Genomic DNA, 16,787 nt, shown 5'->3' with positions numbered 1-16,787 from the left:
GAATCAAATAAATGGGTCGGTATCAGGCTTCTGCAGTGATTGCTGATGAGCGGAGATTTTGAATCAGGTGCAGTGGGTCCCCAGGCCAAGGATTGAGAACCCCTGCTCGAACAAACCTCTGAGACCTTCACAGAACAGGTGTAGTTATTCTGAGATTAAATTACACACAGGTGGAGTCCATTCACTAATTCACTATATGATTTCTTGAGGCATTTCTGGTTGCACTGGATTTTACTTAGGTTTACTTAACAGAATTATGGCTTTAATCTCCTAATTTAGATTAAAAAAAGTTTGAGGAGTATCAGGGAGATACTAACGTCATAACAAAACTATGACAGGAGAAAAGAAATATATAAATATATGTATATAAAGATGTTAAATTGTGGTCAATGCACTGTTTTGTGAAGATTATTTTTATTTGGCAATTTTGGTTTATAAAAGCATTTCAATTATTGGAAGAATGACAGTTTTGATAAAAAATGCCACTTATGACATTTTCACAGGTATTTTATTGCATATGTGATGTACATATTCCAAAATTAACAATAATTAAAAATATGTAACATAACGTACGTGCAAGTTATTCAGTTCAGTGGGTGAATTTATATACGAAATCATATATACTGTGCATATATATATATGAATAAAATATACATTAATAAAAGTGGCTTTGCTAAGGTTTGGAACTTTCCTGGAAACTTCAAGTTTAAGAGGTTCCATTTTGCTGACACTAGAGGGCGCCAGAGAGTGACGCTGCGCTGAAAGCACAAGCATTAACTCTGCAAAGCTGCTCATCTCCACACACACACAACTGATTTCCACAAGGAATTATATTTACAACACTCACTCAAACCAAAAACAAAAAACAGGAATCTATACTAATCACTAATGAGATTTTGAAATGAAAACATTTTAGCAAATGTAAAAAAATGAGATACTGACAATTTGAGGAGTCGTTTAACATTAAAAATCCAATGAGACAGATTTACTTCCATATTCAGTACAAACCCAAACATATACAGTACAGCAGTTTATCAAGAATAAGATTTTCTTACGTGTCCAAAAATCTAAAATCACACAAAAAACGGCAAATTAACTTAACTTCATAGAACATCCCAGAATTCAGAATTTTGTGAAAAAGGTCAGAAATCTGACTTTTTTTCTCAGAATTCTGACATTTTTCCCCCCAGAAATGTTCACATGTGGCCCTAATCCTCTTCCGTGAGTTTCCCACCTGACTGGGTTGTTAGGGAGTTTTGGGAGGAAGGATTTCTCAGGATGCTTTGCACTATGTATGTTCTCATTGTGCTTCATCTTGGAAGAAATGTCTGCTCGTGTCATTAGCGTCTGATGTTTTCGGCTCTCTGTGAGGTCAGGTGAGGTCACGGACGTCACAGCCAGGTCGTCTATGAGCAGAGAAATCATGAAAACCTTTGTTTTAATTAATGTGAGGAGATAAAATTGGTTCTCTGAGAACATCACAACCACTAAACCTTTTTTTTAGCTTAGCATTCTCTAAATCCAATATTTTACCACAGAATTATTTTAAGGCTATTGTTATTTTATTGCTATCATGTTTTATTGCATTACTGTTGTACACAAGATGCTTTATAAAAATGATTGATTGAAAAGCAGTTTTCCCAAAATTTGGAAGGTGTGGTGATGTATGGATGGGAGAAGTTATCAGTCTTTAAAAGACGTTAGAATATTAATGTGATTTATACTGGACATATAAAGGCATTATATATGTATGTATGTATGTATATGTATGTATATATATATATATACACACACATATATATACATACGTATATATATATATGTGTGTGTGTGTATGTATACACACACACCTCACCTGCTCGTATACACCGGTGCAGCACGTTCATGTAGTGCTGTGTGATGAGGCCGCGCACGTGTGCAGAGCTGCTGGAGGACGAGACGCTGAACAGAAACTTTCTCTGAGCAGGTGTCAGTGCAGAGTGCTGAGGAGAAGTTCAGAGGTCAGAGGTCAGGGCCGGACCAAGCCTTTATGGGCCCTGAGCTGAATTTGGTTTGAGGCAAAATCAAAAAAAAAAAGAAAAATATCACAAAAGTGGCCTAGTATTAATTTGCAGTCATCACAGCATGGCTGTGTGAAACTGTGTTTCAGGGCAGACACTTTTGCTGAATTTTACCTGAAATGAAACCTAATTCTTAAATACTGTTTTTAAATCCTTTTTTGGTTCGGTGGTCGGTATTCGATTTCTCTGCGGGGGAAACACTTTAAAATGGAGGATGCTGTGATAAGTTACCTTGAGAAAGGGACCGGTGCTCACTGTTTTAGGGATTTGGACGGTTACGTGTTGGATTTGTGGTTCAGTTCTTGCCGCTTGTCGTCTGTTTCCGTTGAAATCAGCAGCGACATCTTTTAATCCTGTTATCTGGTTATCTGAAAGGAGAGAGTTACTCAGGAAGTGCAGCCCACAATCACAATCAGCTTTATTGGCCAAGTATGAGTTGAAGTTTTTTTTATTACACAGGATCATTTCCCACATTTTGTGATGCAATGGGAGCACTGGCTGCAAAACGTATTTTAAACAGAAGTAAGAGCATTTCAGGAAAGATTCTGTTGTCTGACCCTGTGTGTCAATTTCATTTTAATGACTTGACGTTTTTATTAAAATCACCTAAAAGCACAAAGAGTTCTGCTCAAATCTCCCATTGACCGATGTTAAAACTCTGATTTTGAGTTTTTTTTTTTTTTTTTAAATGAAGATGAGAGTGATATTAAATAAAAACTGTAATTTCTCTGTCAATTCACACCTGTTTTTCACAAATTGAAATGTGGGAGCTCCTGAAAGCCTCGCCCCACAAACCAAAAATGTAATCTGTATCAACCGATCTTGAAATATGACAACTTTAAAAAACGTTGCTTTCACTGTTATTGACTGTTAGAAACAGTTTGAATGACTACCAGTTTGGTCAGGGCCAAAAAAAGAAAAGATTCAAATGTCAGGCAAACACAGTGAACACGTGTGGCTTCTCTTCCTGTAACTGATCCGACGTGACCCAGGTCAGGTTCACGTTTCTCCTGTTTGCCACTGATCTCCAGTGTCACCGGCACAAAAACCTGCAGCTCTCAGGTAAGGCAAAGACAGTGTTTGTTTCAGTTACAGAGAGATCATTCACTCCGTCTGTTTTCATTCACTTTCTTCACGTCGTGCTTTGACAAACTTTTACTCGGTGACCCACTCCTTCAGCATGACGTATTATTGCCACTCAAAGGAAAAAAATGTGCATAACATAACATTTAATTTCTAAAACACTTGTTATTGTTATTATGAAGAAATAAACCGAAGACAAAATATATATTTCCTAAATGTATCACAACTTACTTTTACGTTGAGTTATGCTCAGTAAAATTCACTTGGTGACTAAAAAACACTATTTCGACACAAGTTTTCTTGATTTCGCTCTTTATACACTAGTTTTTCTGTGTATTGGAAATCTGATTAGTCATTTAAACAAAATGGATTTAATCTCATTAAATCTCATCAACATTTTATTTAATCCCACCTCATTTTGTTTCGTCCCATCTCATTGCACCTCAACTTCATCATCTTATTTTTCCCTATTAATTTTATATCATCTTAATGTACTTCATCTCAATGCATCTCATTTTATTCAATCTCATATTTAATCTTATTTTATATCATTCCCATTTTACTGCATTTTTACATTTTATCCCATTTTATTAATCTTTCTCTTTCTAAGAATTTTCTCTCACCTGTTTTTTGCTCCTTCATCCCAGAGTTCCTGCAACACAAAGAACGGCATCATCTCAATGGCACTGAGGTTAAAAATACACCACTCATGTTAAATATTTACACCAGATTTAAATGATGAATTTACCTCTGCAGAGTGTCGTCTCCATGGAGCCTGTGGATCATCTGACCTCCTGCAAATGTCACCCGTTTTTTCATGATAGACGGATGTAGAGGACCCGAAAATCCACAAACAGCAGCAGCATCAGTGTGGAGGCAAGTGCGTGAGTGCAGATAATTACAGCAGCTGTAGGATTTCACTTAATGACCCTCATGTCCAGTGGGAGTGTCCTCTGTCGTGACAGACACTTGTCATGTCCCCTGTAGCTTGTTTACTGAAACAAAACAGAGAAGATGATACAAAGGACTGCATTTATTTGGCATTTTCACCATTCAAAGCGCCTTCACTGTTTCACGATTCACCCATTGCTGGTCTTTGCTGAATGTCACGACAACTTCCTCTGGTAATATTTAAACCAATATCAATCTGTATGTTCCCATATAATGTGTCAGTTACAGATAAAGTACATTCCAATCAGTTTCTAACAATGAGACATTTGGTAAATACTTTTTTTACTTAAATCAATAAAATATTGTGTAAATTATAAGAACTAATGTTGCAGGTTGACTACGCCACAATTACCATTACAGATGTCTGCAACGTCTTTCTAGTCAAAATTACAGTTGTAGATATCTCTGTAATTAATTATTATTAATTGTATTAATTTTGCCATTCATGTGCGTTCACATCAAGTTTCAAGATATGTTTTGTAATTTGCAGTAGACGGCAACACTTTGAAGATGATTGTATAAGTTTTATTAAATGAAAATAAAGCAAATACTTCATAAATGCTTCATTGACTGCTATAGACGTTAATTCGGCCACTGCGTTGAAAATGGCAGCCAATGTTAATATGTGTGCACTGTGCACGAGCCGGCGCGCAAATTAGCCAACTAATTTAGCCAACTCATCTCATACTTGCAATACTTACCATTGTAATAGAATACAACACAATCACTCTTCCACTTTTACTTCACTGGCACTATATTTTAAAACAGATTTTACTTTAACTTTAGTTGGTTAGTCTATTTTAATTTTTAGTTTAGTTTAGTTTGAGTTTAGCACAAATCTGTCATGCTTCGTCATGCTACAGAAACAATTTAAGCTAGCAATCGCGTCAGTCACAGCAGCCCAGTAAAATGCCCTATGTTTGAACACAGCCCGCTACAGAGTTGAAAATACGTATAACGTTTTTTCTAAGCACCGTTTTAAGATTAAATGCTAAAATAAACTTACCTAAGACTCGCTGAACAGAAACATGGCGTCAAGCAAATCCTGACGGTTGAATTGAAAAGAGAGACAGGTGGGCGTGGCTTTCCAGAGTGTTCCTTCAAGCTGTGTCAAGCTGTTATTTCTTCTTAAAAAAACTTTATTAAAATGTCCTTATTAAACATACGTTCGTATCAAAGAGACTTCACAAAAACAATTTCAGTCAATAAACAGCTCGTCTTGTTTGCATTTAACAACTAAATGTAAGAAAAAGATTTATTAAGTTTGTTTTTAAACCAGACTATTGGACTATTTGCATGAATGACAGACTTTTCCTTTAATTTATACAAAAGCTGTAGAGCAAAAATGGAAGAAATACAGCATGATTGTAGCCAACTTGGGAATTGGGAATTTTATATAACATTTATAAATATATATAACTTTGTGTTATATAAGACATAATGTCATGTCCAATCATGTCATCAAGTATCATAACATATGGCACAGCTATATATATATATACAGGCAATTCCTTGCTTGGATCCAAAAACAACAACAGCAGCACAGCTATTACAAACTGTTTTCCAGAGGTCAGAGGTCATGACTTTTAACTACTCCACTTCTTCATCAGGAGAAAATTGAATTCATTAATTTCCTCCCTTCAGACTGTACTTGTCCACATCACAAGCCGCCAACGCTTTGTGAAACAATAGTGGGAAATGATTATGGTGTCGTGCAGGAGCTGGTGAGCCGAGGCGTTTCACGTTTATTGTTTTTGAGGCCGTAACGGCAGTTAATAGCCGCTCCTGCAGTGACGGGAAGGATGTGAGTGTGCAGGGGCGGCTGCTGTGAATTACTGTCCACGCTTTGTGTGTCTTTCCTGAAAGTCTGTGAGAGGAAGGATGTGATCGGTGTAAGACAGAAGGCCGCAAGCAGAGGCGAAGAGGAGTCTGTCAAAGCCACTGATGCTGAACTCTGACCTGCACGTCAATGACTGGAAACTGGTTGGTGGGAGTTCACAGCTCGACTCTACTTGTTTGTTTTTGTTGCTTTTCCATGAGTGATAGTATCTGGTACCTGGTGTTTTTTTTAGCACCTGCTCTGACGAGGTTCCAACTGGAGGAGTCATGAGCCCGACGTCCGACACGAGAATCAAAGCCAACAATGTAGATCAGTTAAAAAGACTTAAAAATCCTGAAAACATGCGTTAATCGCCAACATTTAGCAAAGAAAATGTCTAAAATGTCAACATTTAACAGAGGTGTATTTAGCGACAGCACTGCTGAAAACCGGCGACCTTGAGCCCCATCAGGACCAGGTCAGGCGGAGTTTGACTGTATGGGCAGTTCTGGTCTTAATGTTTGCTGTAAAATGTGTGAAAATGACTTTGGAGGAAATGTTGACTCACTCCCATTAGAAAGTAAGACAAATAAAAACGCACTCGCACAACTTCTAACACATTTAATTGTAACTTCAACATAACATTTGAGACAAAGCATGTGCAAGAAATAAGAACCTCGATGTGTGCACGTGTGCGGCAGCAAACACACAAGCTGGATATCATATTTAAAAAAATATTTCTATATACATATTTATATAAGCACCAGCAGAGAAATGGGACTTCAAAACTGGCAATATTTCCCTTTTTTTCTTTAAACACAAAACACTCGCACACAAACAGCAAACAGCACCACATGTGTGAACTTTAGCTTAAACACTCGTACAGAAACATCGCACTCACACACAAACACTCGAACACTGCAGTACCCGGAGAGAACTGGCCGAGGGAGCGAATCCTCATTTGACCTGAACTTTGGAGAAAAAGGAGTGAGACGCGGCGACGCCCGTTTCTCTCAGCGTGTCCGACAGCGTCTCTTTGACCACTTTCCTGTCGGCTCTGGAAATGTTCGTCTTGAGCTTGAGCAGAGCAGAGACGTGTTTTTCACTGCGGGGACAAAGACAAACTGCGTTTAACGCGTGGAATTATGCAGGTACAGGTCTGAACCCGTGAGCCGAAGATTGTGTCACTTTTGCAAACCACTCACTCTCACACACCAAAGTCCATAGAGAAAATCGACGATTTAACAGGAGTTTTGTGTCCACTTTTGCCTGATTTGGTAAGTTTATTTATGTTATATCATGACTTGAAATCCTTCGTTCAGATTTACTGCAGTGACACAAAGTGACCACATGAGGGCAGCAGTAGACCAGCAGCAGCTCCTGTGTTCTCATGAGCTAAAATCACTGATTTTCTCTGTGGACTTTGGTGTGGGAGAGCGAATGGTTTACAAACTTCAGTCTAGCAGTGAGATAAAGACGTGAACATAGATATTGAAGATGTTGTAGAATCCACACAGGATTAGATTTTATCATGTGAGCAAAAGGTTAAGTGTCAGGAATCTGCTGCAGTCGTGTTATCAGGTCTTGTGAGTTTCCAGACCTTTTATCGGACTGCCCCACTTCACTAGACTGTCACACTTTGTTGGCAGCTCCACGATAAAATTGAGTTGTGGTGTTGTGTGTGTGTGTGTGTGTGTGTGTGTGTGTGTGTGTGTGTGTGTGTGTGTGTGTGTGTGTGTGTGTGTGTGTGTGTGTGTGTGTGTGTGTGTGTGTGTGTGTGTGTGTGTGTGTGTGTCTGTCTGCTTATAGCTCATATCGCTCTCCTGCTGCAGGAAACATCTTACATGTTCTGTCTCGGTTCACTTCCTGCTGCCTTTCAGCCATGAAATGTGAGTTTCCTTCTCCACCTCATCATCTTCATCATCATCATCATCATCACGAGGCTTTTCTGTTCTTATTACACTTGTCAGAACTTGTCAGAACTGGTTAACTTAAGGACTTAGACTTGAATTGTGGTCAGGTTAAGGGTCGGACGAATCCTTTAACTGGTTAAGGTTAAGGCTTTGTTTAGGCTTATCTTTTAAGGACCTTTTGTTTCATTTTATTTGCAAAATATTTGTCTTTTTTTTTCTTTGTACACATGTGGTGATTTGTAAATAAGGTATAATATTATTGTATTACAGTATAAAGTACCTTAACGGGATACTCAGTCATTTTCTGGCCACATACTTGTATTTTACTTTGAGGTACTTTACACAAGCGTGGTTGACGTTTACCTGAGGTCAGGAAAGGCACTTCCCAGCGACGCCACCTGCATCTGAATGGCGGGCACGTCCTGGAGTTTCAGCACTTCAGCAATCTTGGTCAGGATTTCCTTCAGCCAGTCCTGGTTTGAGCCCTGTGAAGACGGAGGAGCAGTGATGATGTCACCGCGTGATTCAGGGAGGAGGAGGAGGAGGAGGATGATTGCACTCTGGTGGAGTTTCTCACGCTGGACTCCCCCCCCCCCCCATTTACTGGCTCACTTGTTATTCACACGCTGTGGTCATTCCATTCAACACTTAACTACTGATTCTCTCTCACTCCGTTAACAGGAAGATCTGAGCCACAAAACAGAGCCTTTCACGCCTGCACGCCTGCATGAGTTAAAGCTCACAAGTCTGGATTTTAACACATTCCTTGTGTCTTAGTCTTTGAAAAAAAATCCTTTATTTCCTCAGACTGACTAAGACTGATAAGGGTTTTTTTTTTACAATAGAGAATTTCATCTTGTTGTAGAACAGAGGGCTTCAAACTGGAACTGCTGCAATATACAGTGTTTTATATCCAAATTTGATGAAATTTGGTGCAACTTAGCCTCAGCTTAAAGTTGTGTATGTAAAGTTGTTAAGTTGTCTATGTAAAGTTGTGTATGTAATGTTAAGTTGTGTATGTAAAGTTGTTAAGTTGTGTATGTAAAGTTGTTAAATTGTGTATGTAAAGTTGTGTATGTAAAGTTGTTAAGTTGTGTATGTAAAGTTGTTAAGTTGTGTATGTAAAGTTGTTAAATTGTGTATGTAAAGTTGTGTATGTAATGTTGTTAAGTTGTGTATGTAAAGTTGTGTATGTAAAGTTGTTAAATTGTGTATGTAAAGTTGTTAAATTGTGTATGTAAAGTTGTTAAATTGTGTATGTAAAGTTGTTAGGTTGTGTATGTAAAGTTAACTTGTGTATGTAAAGTTGTTAACTTGTGTATGTAAAGTTGTTAAGGTGTTTATGTAAAGTTGTTAAGTTGTGTATGTAAAGTTGTTAAATTGTGTATGTAAAGTTGTGTATGTAAAGTTGTTAAGTTGTTAGATTGTGTATGTAAAGTTGTTAAGTTGTGTATGTAAAGTTGTTAAATTGTTAAGTTGTGTATGTAAAGTTGTTAAGTTGTGTATGTAAAGTTGTGTATGTAAAGTTGTTAAGTTGTGTATGTAAAGTTGTGTATGTAAAGTTGTTAAGTTGTGTATGTAAAGTTGTGTATGTAAAGTTGTTAAGTTGTGTATGTAAAGTTGTGTATGTAAAGTTGTTAAGTTGTGTATGTAAAGTTGTTAAATTGTTAAATTGTGTATGTAAAGTTGTTAAGTTGTGTATGTAAAGTTGTGTATGTAAAGTTGTTAAGTTGTGTATGTAAAGTTGTTAAATTGTGTATGTAAAGTTGTTAAGTTGTGTATGTAAAGTTGTTAAGTTGTGTATGTAAAGTTGTGTATGTAAAGTTGTTAAGTTGTGTATGTAAAGTTGTGTATGTAAAGTTGTTAAGTTGTGTATGTAAAGTTTTCTCACCATTCTGACGAACAATGCATGCAGACTCTCGGCGTCGTTCTTCACGACGGCGAACGCCGCGTTCTGCCGCTCCTTGTCCTTCAGTTTGACGTCTCCTCTCAGGAGCCTCCTCACATATTCTACCGTCACGTCCTGATGAAACTGACACAGCAACTCCTGGATTATGAAAACAATAAAAAAAACACATTATTTTAAATTCATTAATCCCATTAATAAGAAATTAACAGCGAGTCACGACAATGCAGTGAGAAAATAGAGCAAAGTTTATTCTTCTGTTATTAGATTAGTTTGGATTAGATTAGAATTAGAATAGAGCACATTCAACAATTTGTTGTGATACTTTTTATTAGATTAGTTTGGATTAGATAAACCTAGATTAGATTGGTTTATTATATTATATATTGGATTAAATTAGATTGAATTGGGTTGTATTGGAGTGCACCTTATCAGGTTTGTTTGGATTACAGTTAGATTAGAACAAAAATAGCAATTTGTTAATACTTTTTCTCATATTAGATTGGATTATATAATATTTAATAAAATTAGATTAGAGCAAATATAGTTGATTTATTTTGATACGTGAGATTAGATTGGTTTAGATTAGGCTTTATTGACTTTGGAGTAAACAAGTGACAGATGGTGTAAACAATAAAACTGGAGAAATATTCAATATGAAAATAGAAGGAGTGATAGTATAAAGTGTAGAAAAGTATAACATTGATGATCTATAAATGAGCGACAGCGACTTTTATTATAATTCAGTTTACCTGGCGACAGGATTCCTTTAAACCCCGGAGTTGTTCGTCCACGGCCTGAGCACTGAGCAGCAGCTTCTCAAACACACCCTTGTTCAGCCACTCACTGGTTCCCAGTTTGCGATACTGTGGCTGCGAGAGATACAGAGACACCACGCATTCATCAGTGAACGCCTTCCGCCCACAGCTGCGTACACTTCAATAGATGGGATTATAATCTCACCCTGAGCGAGTCGTGCACGGGCAATAATAAATACGCGTGAGCCGATTCTTTCATCCCGCTCAAAACGCTCAAACAGTTTCTCCGCACGTCGTCCATGAACAGATGAGCGTTCTTCTCCAGGACGTCTCTGCAGAAAACACACGGAGACAATGAAATCTCTATGCAACAAAGTTATTATATGAAGTCATAAAACAGAGGTGTGTGTGTGTGTGTGTGTGTGTGTGTGTGTGTGTCAGATACACACCTGAACTGTTGGACAGAGCCGAGGTTGGCCTTGACGATGGCTCTGCTGTTTGCTCTGTTCAGCCTCATGACCTCGTCCTGGAAAACCTTGAAGCTAAAATAAATAAATAAATAAAAGCAGTTGATTTTCACCCTTCAGACACGTTACATTTAAAACACAATAATAATAATAATAATAATAATAATAATAACAGTATGACTCCAGTGTCACCTCTGCATTAAAGGGTTGAGTTTGCATGTTATTCTCTGGGCCTTGTGCACGTCTCCCACCACTTTAGCAGCTGACGTCACGATGCCGTAGATAAACTACAAACACACAGATAATTACAATAACCAGTTAATAACAGTGACGTGTCATTTTAAAATCAAACACTGATGAGAGCCTCTTTACCTGAATGATGTCATAGGCCACATGACTGACGTAGCAGCCGTCCTCCATCGCCGGCTCCTCGCCGTTATTCCACTTTCGCTTTTCTTCCTCCAGAATGCGGCCGACGTACGTCATCAGCTCCCCCTGAAGACAAAAGAATGCGACTTTTCTTTAACGCACGCTTTGTGTGTTTGGCTCGAAGACAACATTTAGTGGTGGTTTGTTTTTTCTCAGAATTCTTTTTTGAGAATTTTGAGACTTTTTTCCCTCCGATCTGTCAGAAATTTTGAGATGAAATTCCGATTTCTGACTCCCCCCCTCAGAATTTTGAGAAAAGGTTGTGTTTTTTTAATTTTAATCTCAGGTTTCTGACTAAAATCTCAGAATTCTGAGAAAAAAGATTTCATTTCTGACTTAAATCTCAGACTTTTTTCCCCTTTTCCTAAAAAAAAAAAAAAAAAAAAAAATGTTTTCAAAAAATATTCACACCCAGCGTGCCACACAGGTGGTGTAGTGGTTGGCACACAGGAAAAGCCGGTTTTGCGAGTCAAAACAAAAACCTTTCTGCATGTTAGTAAAAGCATGAACACAATGAACTCCTACCTAACATACATTACAATAATCTGTGGTTACCTGTCGACTGCTCAGATACTGCTCCTCCAGAGGCTCCAGTAACTCCTGAGGCAGAAGCTTTCCCATCACGGTGCAGTCCTCACAGCCCAGATGCAGCTTCTGAACTCGCCTGATGCAGAGGAACCAGAAATCAGACACAAGAGGAACCAATCATTACATTTTGTTTTATGCATCATCAATACTCGTACTCGTCTCTGTGGATTTAAGAATTTCATAACAAGCACAGGAAGTGACCCGTTTATGTGACTTTGAAAACTAAATCCATCTGTGGGGGCGGCAGAGCACCGTGTTCTGTTCTTAATCTGAATAAGAGAGTTCCCAGGAAGTCAAATATTCCAGTTATTCATGTTGAAACCCAAACACATGTCAGGTTAGCCATTGCGACATTCCCGCACTGAACTTGTTAACTTGGGACTGAATCATGTTAGACTGAAATGGACGCCAAATCCATAATCTAAATCTGATGAATCCAGATGAAACTCAGGCTGCGTTCATTCACACCAGCTCCTTCTTAGTCCGTTTGCTCGGAAAGTCCGGTTTTGTTTGTGGAGGTGTGAATGCTTGTAATGCTTGATGCAGCGCCGCCTCAGACGAGGAGGGCAAAATACATGAATCAAAAGGTTTGGCTCGTTTCACTTAAGGTCAAAAGTGTGAACGCAAACTCGGACCGGCTGAATGTCGCAACCCCCGACTGAAGCGAGCCTAGTGGAGACTATTAGGTGTGAAAACAAGCTTGTGGCCGTTTTCCACTATGGTCCCGGGCTCGCCTCGCCTCGGCCTCGCTTGGAATCTCGCCTACCAGGTACCATGCTAGTGGAAACACGACTTGACCACGCCATTAGCCTGATGAGGCTCTGAGGGTCACCATTGTGTCGATTGCAGGACGTTGACCTTTCAGTTTTCTAAATGGCTTCAAAGTTAAATTCACCACTTACTCGGGGTAATATTCGTTGACCCAGCACAGGAGGTGACGGCAGTCATCGTCCTCCAGCACAAAGTCTGCGATCTTTCCGAGTCTGGCGCTGAAGGCTTGGTGGTACAGCCTGATGTAAAAACCACAGATGTCCGTCTGTGGGGGGTAGCACGTCTTGACCACGCCCACCACCAGCTGCAGGTCGTCCAGCAGCTGCCTACCCATGCTGCAGATGTCGGCCATGATGGACGATTTCCCCACCAGTTGGCCGTCGGTGAGCGTTGACGGGTTGTCCATGCGGTCCTTCACCAAGCTGCCAAGAGCTTCGTCATGGAACTCCTTCCAGCCACCGGGCCTCCAGCCGGGTGGAGTGCCATCCCTCTGCTTCCACAGCTGGTCCTGCTTGTCCTCCTGGTGGACGGCCTTCACAGCGGACGTCAGAGCGTCGGTGTTGACTGTTGACAAACTCTGCTGCAGAGTCTGCAGGATGTGCAGTCTCAGGACGGCATAGTCTTCAGCAAGGCTGTTGACTTCTTCCTCGCGACGTTGAGCGCCCTCGGCCTCCGCCAACGCCCCGAATAGAAGCTCCTCCCGCTCTCTCAGGTTCTGACTGGCTTCAGAGAAGAGTCGGTCTTCAAGGCACTGATCAAACGTGGCGATAACTGAGGGGGAACCTGGGAGGGAGACGGAAAGATGAGGACATCTGGAATAAACAAATCCAAACCACACCTGAAAGATGTTAGTTAGTTAGTAATGCTAGTTTTGCCACCTGTTCATTTATTACAATTTTCTACAAAGGAAAAAGAGTGCATATACACATACACAATATACACATGTGAATTTGCCGCCAAATACGTAAGATTTGGTAGAATGTCTGATCCTGCACACGCACACCAAATTGCGGTCAAATCTGATGAATTTTGCTGCTTATAATAAATAGGGATTTCATGAAAATATGATCATTTTAATGTGGGCAGGAAGTTGCTAACAGAAGGACAAACTTACAGATAAACCCAGGTAAAAAGTGACTTTGAGTGGTTATGTTATTCTGCGTCTGTTACCAGTTTGAGGCTCCTCCTCCTCCTCTGTCGTGTTGCTCGGCGAGCGTCGTCCGTCGACGGTGGGCGGTGTGACGTTGGCGGACTCCTGAGCTTTTGGAGCTCGGAACAACTTCATGAATTTGCCGTTGATCCAGCGCCCTCCCGCCAACAGCGTGTTGTGTCCCGGGAGAGAGTTGCGTCTGAAGCCCTCGGCCTCTGTGTCACCGGAGCAAGTTCGCATTCTGGTCCGAGAAATTGAAACGAAGCTGAGAAAGACTCTGACGAGACTGTGGAGGCAAAGAAACCGACAGGAAATAATGATTATCATGTAAAAAATTTAACATATTTTAGTGTATTTTGTTTCTATGGTTGTTTATTTTTTTAAAGTCTTTAGTTATTCCTAAATATCCAAAATAATAATAATAAAAAAAATAATAATAATAATATAATAAAAAGCTCTAAATTTATTGCTAGCTAGTAAGCTATAGTAAGCTAAACTTCCTGTTTTACCTTCAAAATAAAACTCTTAAGAAACTTGAAAATAATAATCCAATCGATCATGGCATTGGCATAAAAATGCATTAAAAATCAGTAAACATTTTTTTTTTTTTTTTTTTTAAATTTGGAGACCAAAACAATGGAAAACAGGACAGACGATGAAAGAGTTAAAATAAAATAAACAGAATTATAATAAACAGTATGTAAATGTATATATATTTGGTACCACGCAAACACAATCATAATAGTCAACATTTTGATAAATGTTATGAATATTTAGTAAGACGAAGAAGTAGAGAAGAGAGAGAAAAACAAACACAATCCTGGTCAGAGTAAGAGAAAACGATGACAAATTATTCAAGTATTCGTTGAATGTACAACAAAAGTATATGAGAACATGAGAAAGACGTGGAAACGGTGAAAGTAAAGTTTAAAAATGATAGAAATGTGTTGCTCACCGCGATCAGTCGCTGCTCTGCGTCAAAGAGCTGCTGTGACTTTATACAAAGAGGAGTCACAGGCCCCGCCCTCTTACGATGACGTCAGTGAACAAGCACACACACACACACACACACACACACACACACACACACACACACACACACACACACACACACACAGGGGGCACAGTTGGGGCTTTTTTTAGACACAAGTGCTGAGGCAACTTTGGACACTTGTGTTTTAGTTACAAAGTTCCTTTCTTTCTTTCTTTCTCCTTTTTTGTCTTTCTATTTGTCTCTGTCCTTTTTTGCCTTTGTCACTTTTTGTCTTTCTTTCTGCCTTTCTTTGTCCTTTTTTTGTCTTTCTCCTTTTTTGCCTTTATTTCTTTGTCCTTGTTGCCTTCTTTCTTTGTCCTTTTTGTCTTTCTTTTCATCTTGTCCTTTTTTGTCTTTCTTTTCAGCTTTGTCCTTTTTTGTCTTTCTTTGTCTTTGTTGTCTCTTTTTCTTTCTGTCTTTCTTTGTTGTCTCTCTTTCTTTTTGTCCTTGTTGTCTCTTTTTCTTCCTGTCTGTCTTTGTTGTCTCTCTGTCTTTCTTTGTCCTTGTTGTCTCTTTCTTTCTGTCTTTCTTTTTCCTTGTTGTCTCTTTTTCTTCCCGTCTTTCTTTGTCTCTCTTTCGGTCTTTCTTTGTCCTTGTTGTCTCTTTCTTTCTGTCTTTCTTTGTCCTTGTCTCTTTTTCTTCCTGTCTTTCTTTGTCCTTGTCTCTTTTTCTTCCCGTCTTTCTTTGTCTCTCTTTCTGTCTCTTTGTCCTTGTCTCTTTTTCTTCCCGTCTTTCTTGGTCCTTGTCTCTTTTTCTTCCCGTCTTTCTTTGTCTCTCTTTCTTTCTGTCTCTCTTTGTCCTTGTTGTCTCTTTTCTTCCTGTCTTTCTTTGTCTCTTTCTGTCTTTCTTTGTCCTTGTCTCTTTTTCTTCCCGTCTTTCTTTGTCTCTCTTTCTGTCTTTCTTTGTCCCTGTCTCTTCTTCTTTCTGTGTCTACATCAGCAGGAGAACTAAGATGACAGCATCATCAGGCTGCAGTGAAACATGATTAACATGATGTTTAGTGTGAGAAACATGTTGTTGTTGTTGTTGTTGATTCTGTACTTGTTAGTCGCGGTGTGAGCTGTGCTCGATGGCCGTGACACGACGGAGGACGTCCAGCAACTGGTTGTTTTCCTGCTCGGTCTGTGGCTGTTTGTCTTTGTACAGTCTGGCTCATTCTGCTCTGGTAGCCCAAGCCAGTTTATTTTATTCCTTATGTAAACACACATATGGTGGTCCAAAATGGCTGCCTCTGTAGAGCTGACCCTGTGATTGTACACTTGTAAAAAAAAAACTAAGTATATTTGATTTAATCTTCTGCCAAATGAGAATAATTTGTCTTAAATTTGGACCTTTAATCATCTGCTGTTTCTTCTTCTTCTAAAAACAGGAAGAGAAAACAGGAAGGATCACACACCACATCTGTTTTGATTTAGTTTGAGAGATGCTGTTGGTTTTATACTTTCACTTTTACATCTGGGAACTTTAGTGTTTTTGTTCCATCTAAACTGACCACAAATTAGCTCAGCTCAGTTTCAGTTTTTATTATAGTCCTTGAGGAACATTTTGCAAATCACACTTTATTGAATGTAAAGTTTTCTCTTTAAATGGCCAGATTATGACGTTTGATTGTAGGAGTTGAGTGATCTTCTGATATACACCAGGACTGAAGATCCTCGTCTGGAGATATGAGACTTCAGGGGTCATTTCTTCAGTTGTTCACTAGAGAAATGTGTTTTTGTAAAGAGTTTGGTCTCATTGCCATGATGAAGAGACGAGATGTTTCCTTCAGAGCAGGAATCTGGTGGAAGACTCTGCTTCTTCTCCACTGTTGAAGATTGTTCAGTGTTTCTGTTTGAAGAAACATGTTCTGAGTGGAC

General features: G+C 39.1%; 2 protein-coding genes and 1 pseudogene across 3 annotated transcripts; 1 reads left to right on the top strand and 2 right to left on the bottom strand.

Moving 5' to 3' along the window:
* Positions 1–426: 426 nt before the first annotated feature.
* LOC131444415 (uncharacterized) lies at positions 427–5,180 on the bottom strand. Its single transcript, XM_058614702.1, has 6 exons — positions 5,101–5,180; positions 3,892–4,138; positions 3,767–3,795; positions 2,292–2,428; positions 1,856–1,982; positions 427–1,406 (listed from the first exon to the last, which is right to left on the bottom strand). Exons 2-6 carry the CDS (start codon positions 3,960–3,962, stop codon positions 1,123–1,125), a joined length of 648 nt encoding a protein of 215 aa, XP_058470685.1. The 5' UTR covers positions 3,963–4,138; positions 5,101–5,180; the 3' UTR covers positions 427–1,122.
* Positions 5,181–6,519: 1,339 nt separating this feature from the next.
* LOC131444943 (tumor necrosis factor alpha-induced protein 2-like) lies at positions 6,520–14,988 on the bottom strand. Of its 2 annotated transcripts, XM_058615671.1 has the most exons (12): positions 14,851–14,988; positions 13,916–14,181; positions 12,877–13,528; positions 11,942–12,050; positions 11,330–11,452; positions 11,150–11,244; positions 10,940–11,032; positions 10,696–10,822; positions 10,485–10,604; positions 9,718–9,873; positions 8,190–8,311; positions 6,520–7,018 (listed from the first exon to the last, which is right to left on the bottom strand). In XM_058615671.1, the coding sequence occupies exons 2-12, from the start codon at positions 14,133–14,135 to the stop codon at positions 6,871–6,873; spliced, it is 1,965 nt and encodes a 654-aa protein (XP_058471654.1). In that variant the 5' UTR covers positions 14,136–14,181; positions 14,851–14,988; the 3' UTR covers positions 6,520–6,870. The 2 variants fall into 2 exon arrangements, with proteins under 2 accessions (XP_058471654.1, XP_058471653.1); XM_058615670.1 differs by lacking the exon at positions 14,851–14,988 and having other exon boundaries at positions 13,916–14,274.
* A 1,607-nt stretch (positions 14,989–16,595) lies between these two features.
* Positions 16,596–16,786, top strand: LOC131445366 (small nucleolar RNA U3; annotated as a pseudogene).
* Position 16,787: the final 1 nt, after the last annotated feature.

The sequence above is a fragment of the Solea solea genome, chromosome 18 (assembly GCF_958295425.1).
Source record: "Solea solea chromosome 18, fSolSol10.1, whole genome shotgun sequence".
Taxonomy (NCBI): Eukaryota; Metazoa; Chordata; class Actinopteri; order Pleuronectiformes; family Soleidae; genus Solea; species Solea solea.
Note: the sequence above shows the minus strand (reverse complement) of the source record. Positions and strands in the feature narration are given on the sequence as shown.

Coding starts and splice junctions, on each gene's coding strand:
- LOC131444943 (XM_058615670.1), bottom strand. CDS start 14,222: ATGATAATCATTATTTCCTGTCGGTTTCTTTGCCTCCACAGTCTCGTC. Junction 11,453..11,941: donor AGTATCTGAGCAGTCGACAG/GTAACCACAGAT, acceptor TTTTGTCTTCAG/GGGGAGCTGATGACGTACGT. Junction 11,245..11,329: donor TGGCCTATGACATCATTCAG/GTAAAGAGGCTC, acceptor GTGTGTTTGTAG/TTTATCTACGGCATCGTGAC.
- LOC131444415 (XM_058614702.1), bottom strand. CDS start 3,962: ATGAAAAAACGGGTGACATTTGCAGGAGGTCAGATGATCCACAGGCTC. Junction 3,796..3,891: donor GGAGACGACACTCTGCAGAG/GTAAATTCATCA, acceptor TTTGTGTTGCAG/GAACTCTGGGATGAAGGAGC. Junction 1,407..1,855: donor GCACCGGTGTATACGAGCAG/GTGAGGTGTGTG, acceptor CTCTGCTCATAG/ACGACCTGGCTGTGACGTCC.